The sequence below is a fragment of the Oncorhynchus gorbuscha genome, linkage group LG19, assembly GCF_021184085.1.
Source record: "Oncorhynchus gorbuscha isolate QuinsamMale2020 ecotype Even-year linkage group LG19, OgorEven_v1.0, whole genome shotgun sequence".
Taxonomy (NCBI): Eukaryota; Metazoa; Chordata; class Actinopteri; order Salmoniformes; family Salmonidae; genus Oncorhynchus; species Oncorhynchus gorbuscha.
The window spans coordinates 45,160,209-45,168,995 of record NC_060191.1 but is presented as its reverse complement, the minus strand read 5'-3'; the positions used below and the strand labels follow the sequence as shown (position 1 = coordinate 45,168,995).

At 41.9% G+C, this 8,787-nt stretch overlaps 1 protein-coding gene across 1 annotated transcript in view; it reads left to right on the top strand.

Moving 5' to 3' along the window:
* The first annotated feature begins 981 nt into the window (after window positions 1-981).
* LOC124004998 (intraflagellar transport protein 80 homolog) overlaps window positions 982-8,787 on the top strand; it is a 52,366-nt gene continuing 44,560 nt past the window's right edge. Inside the window, exons 1-3 of the mRNA XM_046313816.1 lie at window positions 982-1,012; window positions 8,050-8,161; window positions 8,286-8,349. Of these exons, the coding sequence (XP_046169772.1) occupies window positions 8,074-8,161; window positions 8,286-8,349 (152 nt within the window). The 5' untranslated portion in view covers window positions 982-1,012; window positions 8,050-8,073. The remainder of the gene's footprint in view (window positions 1,013-8,049; window positions 8,162-8,285; window positions 8,350-8,787) is intronic.

The window sequence follows — 8,787 nt, the reverse complement described above, 5'->3', positions numbered from 1 at the left end:
CGCCCCGTGACGTTTGGGCACTGTTACCTAGAGACGACGGAAGGTTGTTGTTTACAGTACGGGTCAATTTATTATAATGGTATTTGGATTGTATTGGTTGAATAGTCGAAAATATGTAAGGGATAATCAACTACGGGCTGTGTGTTCCATGGAAAATAATGCTCTAGTTGGAAGGTGTGTGCCACGACGCACTAGTGGAGTGGCACTAGCCTTCCATAGAGTTACATTATTTTCTAGAGAGAATGCGTAAGAGTTAAGTCTCAAGTTGATTATACCCAATGGTGAAAAAAAGTACCCAATTTTCATACTTGAGTAAAAGTAAACATACCTCAGTAGAAAATGACTAAAGTAAAAGTCATCCAGTAAAATACTAATTGAGTAAAAGTAAACATACCTCAGTAGAAAATGACTAAATTAAAAGTCATCCAGTAAAATACTAATTGAGTAAAAGTCTAAATATACTTAAGTATCAAAAGTACATGTAAAAGTATAAATAATGTCAAATTCCTTATATTAAGCAAACCAGACAGCACCATTTTCTAGTTTTTTAATTTATTGATAGCCAGGGGGACACTCCAACACCTAGATATAATTTACAAACGAAGCATTTGTGTTTAGTGAGTCTGCCAGATCAGAGGCAGTAGGAATGACCAGGGTTGTTCTCTTGATAAGTGCGTGAATTGGACCATTTTCCTGTTCTAATAAGCATTCAAAATGTTGTCTCTACCTTCTTTCCCTTTGTGCTGTTGTCTGTGCCCAATAATGTTTGTACCCTGTTTTGTGCTGCTTACCATGCTGTGTTGTCATGTGTTGCTGCCATGCTATGTTGTTGTCTTTAGGTCTCTTTATGTAGTGTAGTGTTGTGTTGTGTTGTCCCTTGTCATGATGTGTGTTTTGTCCTATATTTTTTTTTTAACAGGTTCTCTTTCCAAGTTTGTTGACAAGGAACTCTCGCGATAGTTATTCACAGAGTCGAGGTACGTCAGCGATATTGGAAAAGGAGTATCTCTGGGTACGTTCCAGAACAGAGCTAGCTTGTATAGCGATCCGTCTATTTGTCTGGTTTTGTCGAAAAGTATAATTGTTGAGGAATATATATCACCTTATATGCATTAACTATTAACGGTGGAGCAACTGGACATGCTTAGTTGTCTGCTAGCAAGTGTGACAACAGTGAAGAAGACTCACCACGGGTTAGCTACAATGTATGTCCCGTAGCAACGACGAACGCTTGTTTGTCTAGATAGGTACTGTAGCTAGCGTAGCAGCTACGGTTAGTCAGTAACTATCCGCTACTTATTATTTGCTATACACTAATGTTATTGCCAGCTATATGCAGGCTTAACTTAGCTAGCTAGACAACGAAGTTTTATTTTTGACCAGGCCAAGATCAGCAAGTGATACTTGCAAACTGAGTATCGTTAGCTATGAATAGCTAGCTATTTTGCTAATTGTATAACAAGCTAATAGTCTGTTTTGTAGCTACAGTCACTATTATGTCCAATTTGAATGATCGATGGCACTCACTGTAAACAGAAGGGTTTTCAAGTACCTATTTTCTGAATACTTCTTTCACATTAGCCACCACAATGAGATTAAAGACATCATTACTCAAGGAACCAAAACATATCCTTTTCAATTGTGTGAATGATAGAAATATACTACAACAGTGCTTTGACTTGATTGTTGGTCTTTTCTGTTGAAAAAATATGGACAGTCAGCAATCATTAATTAAAAATATATTATGAAGTTGTGCCTCTAATAACATACTAGAGGCACAACTTCTGGTCCAGGGGGTTAGTACCATGGACCAAAGCTAGGGCCGCCTGAGCCATGATATTCAGTACACCTTGCACCACCAGCCCTGGGTTCAAATACTATTTGAAAGTGTTCAAATATTTTTAGTGTTTGCTCTACCCTGCCCCAGGTTTGTAGTTTTGGGACTATTCTAATGGTTCATTAAGCCCACTAAGCTCAATCAAGCACAGATAAAGTATAGATTTCAAATAGTGTTTGAACCCAAATCTGACTGGAACCTTTTTACTAAAGGCATGTTTTTTTGCAACCAATATGGAGATGAAAAGATTTTCTACGTGCTATTTGTGATCACATCTGTGTGTGGATCTCACCTACCTCAATACAAAGAAAGGTGAATACAGGATCTGTGTTCATTAATTCGGCTGAAAGCAACCACTGTGTTTGAGTCTACTGCGGCCTCCAACCCTGGACCCGAAGAGTTAGTCTACAGGGTGTGAAAACGTTTGTACCAGATTAACGCGAACATACCTGGGTCAAGTAATTAAGATGAGATATGTTGCAGCAACCACTGATCTATTTCCTTATTTCCATTGTCCTCCTTAACACCTGGACACACAAAGAGCTTGTGAGCTGTGTGGGCTGGACCACTGCAGACGAGTTGTACTCCTGCAGTGAGGACCACCAGATCCAAAGATAGAACCTGCTGACCAGTGAGATCAGCCTGGTGGTGAAGGTGCAGGAGGACCTCTTCCCCATTGACCTGCACTGGTTCTCCACGGCGGTGGGAGGCAAGAAGCAGGCCCAGGCTGAGATCTTTGTGCTCACCAGTACTAAAATATAAAAAAAATATATGCCATTTAGCAGACGCTTTTATCCAAAGCGACTTACAGTCATGTGTGCATACATTCTACGTATGGGTGGTCCCGGGGATCGAACCCACTACCCTGGCGTTACAAGCGCCATGCTCTACCAACTGAGCTACAGAAGGACGGCAAGTCACCAATAATGATTTTCTCGTAAGAGATTTTGATGACCAAAAAGTGCTAGACATGTTTATGGCACCGTTAACATAGAAAATAAATGTTGAATTTTAAAACTGATACTTTCTCACATTCAACAAGACAGATTGATATTGAATTAGGTAGGTGAAAGAGGATATGAGTCCCAAGGTACATAACTACATGGTTTGTGTGAAATGTCTCTGGTTGACAAGCTCTTTGTGTGTCCAGATGTTAAGTGGTATACTACGAAGCAAGTTAGATCTACTCAGGCTTTTATAAAGCTAGCCATCTTCAGTTTGCTGCACATTCCAGGTCAGGCTTCTGCCGTACTTTGAAGGTGGATATTGCTCATCCGCCTGCCGCTGACTCAAACTGGTATGTCGCACGTGGTTACTCAAATGTCAAGCTCTTTGAAACAATGCTGAAACATCAATCCATGGGCGAGTCAGTGACACATTTAAATTTGTGTTGAAATCAAAATGAAAGAAAATTCAGCAGGCTATGGTGTGAAATAGCTTTTTAGTAGTGCCATCTTTATTTTATTACTTATCGTTAATGTCGGATTTGGTGTTTGCTCATTTATTACATTTAAAACTGAAATATTATATTTACAGTCATGGCCAAAAGTTTTGAGAATGACACAAATATTAATTTTCACAAAGTCTGCTGCCTCAGTTTGTATGATAGCAATTTGCATATACTCCAGAATGTTATGAAGAGTGATCAGATGAATTGTAATTAATTGCAAAGTCCCTCTTTGCCATGCAAATGAACTGAATCCCAAGAAAACATTTCCACTGAATTTCAGCCCTGCCACAAAAGGACCAGCTGATATCATGTCAGTGATTCTCTCGTTAACACAGGTGTGAGTGTTGACGAGGACAAGGCTGGAGATCACTCTGTCATGCTGATTGAGTTCGAATAACAGACTGGAAGCTTCAAAAGGAGGGTGGTGCTTGGAATCATTGTTCTTCCTCTGTCAACCATGGCTACCTGCAAGGAAACATGTGCCGTCATCATTGCTTTGCACAAAAAGGGCTTCACAGGCAAGGATATTGCTCTCAGTAAGATTACACCTAAATCAACCATTTATGGGGTCATCAAGAACTTCAGGGAGAGCGGTTCAATTGTTGTGAAGAAGTCCAGCAAGCACCAGGATCGTCTCCTAAAGTTGATTCAGCTGCGGGATCGGGGCACCACCAATACAGAGCTTGCTCAGGAATGGCAGCAGGCAGGTGTGAGTGCATCTGCATGCATAGTGAGGCAAATACTTTTGAAGGATGGCCTGGTGTCAAGAAGGGCAGCAAAGAAGCCACTTCTATCCAGGAAAAACATCATATTCTGAAAAAAGTACAGGGATTGGACTGCTGAGGACTGGGGTAAAGTCATTTTCTCTGATGAATCCCCTTGCCGATTGTTTGGGGCATCCGGAAAAAAGCTTGCCGGGAGAAGACAAGGTGAGCGCTACCACCAGTCCTGTGTCATGCCAACAGTAAAGCATCCTGAGACCATTCATGTGTGGGGTTGCTGCTCAGCCAAGGGAGTGGGCTCACTCACAATTTTGCCTAAGAACACAGCCACGAATAAAGAATGGTACCAACACATCCTCCGACAGCAACTTTTCCCAACCATCCAGGAACAGTTTGGTGACAAATAATGCCTTTTCCAGCATGATGGAGCACCTTGCCATAAGGCAAAAGTGATAACTAAGTGGCTCAGAGAACAAAACATCAATATTTTGGGTCCATGGCCAGGAAACTCCTCAGACCTTAATCCCATTGAGAACTTGTGGTCAATCCTCAAGAGGCGGGTGGACAAACAAAACCCCACAAATTCTGACAAACACCAAGCATTGATTATGCAAGAATGGGCTGCCATCAGTCAGGATGTGACCCAGAAGTTAATTGACAGCATGCCAGGGCGGATTGCAGAGGAAAAAGAAGGGTCAACACTGCAAATATTGACTCTTTGCATCAACTTCATGTAATTGTCAATAAAAGCCATTGACACTTATGAAATGCTTTTAATTATACTTCAGTATTCCATAGTAACATCTGACAAAAATATCTAAAGACACTGAAGCATCAAACTTTGTGAAAATTAATATTTGTGTCATTCTCAAAACATTTGGCCACGACTGTACATAAGTATTCAGACCCTTTACTCAGTACTTTGTTGAAGCACCTTTGGCAGCGATTACAGCCTTGAGTCTTATTAGGTATGATGCTATAAGCTTGGTACACCTGTATTCGGGGAGTTTCTCCCATTCTTCTCTGCATATCCTCTCAAGCTCTGTCAGGTTGGATGGGGAGCGTTGCTGCACAGCTATTTTCAGGTCTCTCCAGAGATGTTCGATCGGGTTCAAGTCCGTGCTCTAGCTGGGCCACTCAAAGACATTCAGAGACTTGTACCGAAGCCACTCCTGATTTGTCTTGACTGTGTGCCTAGGGTCGTTTGTAGGTGAACCTTCATTCCAGAGGTCCTGAGCACTCTGGAGCAGGTTTTCATCAAGGGTCTCTCTGTACTTTGCTCCGTTCATCTTTGCCTCTATCCTGACTAGTCTCCCAGTCCCTGCCGCTGAAAAACATCTACCCCACAGCATGATGCTGCCACCAACATGCTTCACCGTAAGGATGGTGCCAGTGACGCTTGGCATTCAGGCCTAAGAGTTGTCTTGGTTTTATCAGACCAGAGAATCTTGTTTCTCATGGTCAGAGTCTTTAGGTTCCTTTTGGCAAACTACAAGTGGGCTGTCATGTGCCTTCTACTGAGGAGCAGGTTCCGTCTGGCCACTCTACCATACAGGCCTGATTGGTGGAGTGCTGCAGAGATGGTTGACCTTCTGGAAGGTTATCCCATCTCCACAGAGGAACTAAGAGCTCTGTCAGAGTGACCATCGGCTTCTTGGTCACCTCACTCACAAGGCCCTTCTCCCCCGATTGCTCAGTTTGGCGTGGCGGCCAGCTCTAGGAAGAGTCCCCAGATCTGTGCCTCGACACAATCCTGTCTCGGAGCTCTACGGACAATTCCTTTGACCTCATTGCTCGGTTTTTGCTCTGACATGCACTGTCAACTGTGGAACCTTATATAGACAGATGTGTGCCTTTCCAAATCATATCCAATGAATTGAATTTACCACAGGTGGACTAAATCAAGTTGTAGAAACATCTCAAGGATGATCACTGGAAACAGGATGCACCTGAGCTCAATTTCGAGACGCATAGCAAAGGGTCTGAATACATATGTATATAAGGTATTTATGTTTTCTGGTTTTAATAAATTTGCAAACATTTCTAAAAACTTGTTTTCGCTTTGTCATTATTGGGTATTGTGTATAGATTGATGAGGAAGTAGTTTTATTTAATCTATTTTAGAATAAGGCTGTAACGTAACAAAACGTGGAAAAAGTAAAGGGGTCTGAATACTTTCTGAAGGCCCTGTATTTATAATCCATAGAAGGGTTTGGGAGTCTCTAACCCTGGCAATTTGACTGTTAAACTCATGCGTACACTAACAATGGCTGCCTGTCTTGACTTGAATGGGAACTGCCATCTATGCATTACACTGTATGTCTATGGTTGGTTGCGGCTGTCGGTTTGCCTTCTTTCAATCACGGGAAAAATGTACAGTTTGGAAAGCAAATGCTGTCTACTAAATGTGTAATGCGATATATATTTTAACATTTACTTTTTTACACGCAAAAAAACATTTGAATAAAATATTTGATCTGCCGTCTTCCTCAGATGAAGAGGATGATGACACAATCTTTGCGAGAGGGATGGTATCTGATTTAATTGGTCCTCAACTCATGGCTCAGACACTTCATTCAGGATAAATGTAGTTAGCCCTGAGTTAGCCTGCCCGGATCAGGTTAGTTCTGAAGGATTCATTGTCATAGAAATGTACCGGTTAAATGGTACCGGTTATCCCAAGTTGAACTCAGAGATGACAAAAGTTACCTCGATAAGTCCTCAAACCTGATTCCTTGTAGAGGGCTCTGTCTATATCAGATCTAAACACACAGAGTGGAGATGTGCGGCGATGGCAGGCGACGTGTGGTCACAATGTTAATGGCAGTGTAGGGTTGCATAAACACACCCACAAACTGAAGCAACAATTTTCCCTGGCAGACCAATGTAGTCATGAAAATGTTTGCATCTGTCTTTCTGGTACAGAATGATTATAGTCATCATATAGGTAATATTGTCACAATCGACTACTTCTTAGAGCAAGTCATTGGTCTCCTCTACGGAGAGGCAGTGTATATGTTTTTGGTGTAATAGTCCTATATCCTAATGCTCAGCAACCTCAACATGTTGGGGTGGATTGGCAAAATGCTCCACTGCAGCTTGTAACGGCATATTTTTCTGGTTTCTGTTTTTAATGTCAGTGAAACTTCACATTGCTATGAAATGGTTAAATAGAAACCACAGATGTATAGCTTTGGTGGGTGGGGAAAATCTATAGTAACTTTTGTGGCTTTCTCCAACCTCATTTGGTGCGTGGGCCTCTGTCTGAGGCGATATGTCAAAAATGGTTTTGGTTCATAGTACTGACAGACATAGAGCAAATGCTGGGAGCAGTTTGAATGTGGTGTTTAACAGTCAGGTCTTTAATAGAATTGACATTTTCAAAAGGCTATTTTAATTCTAAGCGTCCTTTCAATACAGCGTGGCCGTATACACACTACCTGTTTTTCTGGGTCGGCGACATTCACATTTGTTAGGACATCCAAATATAGAAACTGGAGAGAGAAGCATCATGCTGATTTGCAGTTTTAGGCAACCAGAAATTACATAGAACACTCTGTATTTTTTAATACTCACCGCCACAAAGTATATGGTAGGCTAGTGTCTTTGATAACTGTCTCCATGCCTGATCGCTCCCCGTCTCTAGCAGATAGGAAACTGTTTCATTTAAGCAGAAGAGAGACTTTGCTTTCATTCTTCCGTCTTGTGTATAAAAAAAAAATGTGTCTTCGGGAGGTAGCTACCAACCAGGACAGTGGAACAAAGGGCATTATGGATTGGAACCTGACTCTATGGGTTACAATTCTGTGTGTTTATCTCAGTTTGTTTGTTTATGTGTGAGGCCGAGTGCCTATATTCCTGGTCTTTTATATTTATTAATTCTCCTCACATCATGCCATATGCTTTTATCGTGCCTTTTGACTGTTTGTTGCCTCTCGAGTGAGATTTAGAAATGGAGAGACCGTTTAGACAGTATATTTCCTTCATATCTAATGGACTGTACCTGTCTTCTACCTGTCGGTTCTGTTGTCCGTCTGTAGGTAAGCTCCACCTGGCCTCTTAAGATGGGCTGTATTGAGAAGAGTGCGGAGGCCCACAAAGGAGCTGTGTTAGCCAGGAGATGGAACTACGACGGGACCGCTCTCATCACAGGTGAGGGATACACAGGGTACTAAACACACACAACAAGAACACTCAAATATAATACGCTGCTCAGTAACAAGTTTGTTATAATTGCCGCAGGTTGTAACTTAGATTGTTGATGTTGTTTCCTCAGCTGGGGAGGACGGGCATGTCAAGATCTGGTCTAAGAGTGGCCTGCTGAGGTCCACCTTGGCCAGGTAAGATTACTAGGAAAAGAAGTTTAACACTATCCTTTCAAACACAGCTCAGAAATTACTGTATTTCAAAACGAATTTGGAGTGCAGCAGACTCGTAGTGCATAGCCACACTTTGTTTTGAAACAAATGCAGCCACCAATATTGTCCCTTTTAACAATTTCCTGTTTTGTCAGAATGGGGCCCTGTAGTTTTTGTGGTGCAGTTGCTCCACAGTGTAGATCCAGCATTGCACTCTCTCTGTGTGAAGAGGTGTATGTGAGCGTGTGTGTGTGTATGCTAATCTTCCAGCCCGGTGTTGTCAGCATGCTTCGGTTCAGCTGGCGTCTAGTCGAACTGAACAACTGTGCTCGCATACTCCCTTAAAATACCTTTTCGGCAATAGTTCTGTTTGTCCATCTTCATATGCCATAGCCAGTATATGCTTCCTCAAAATAGTCA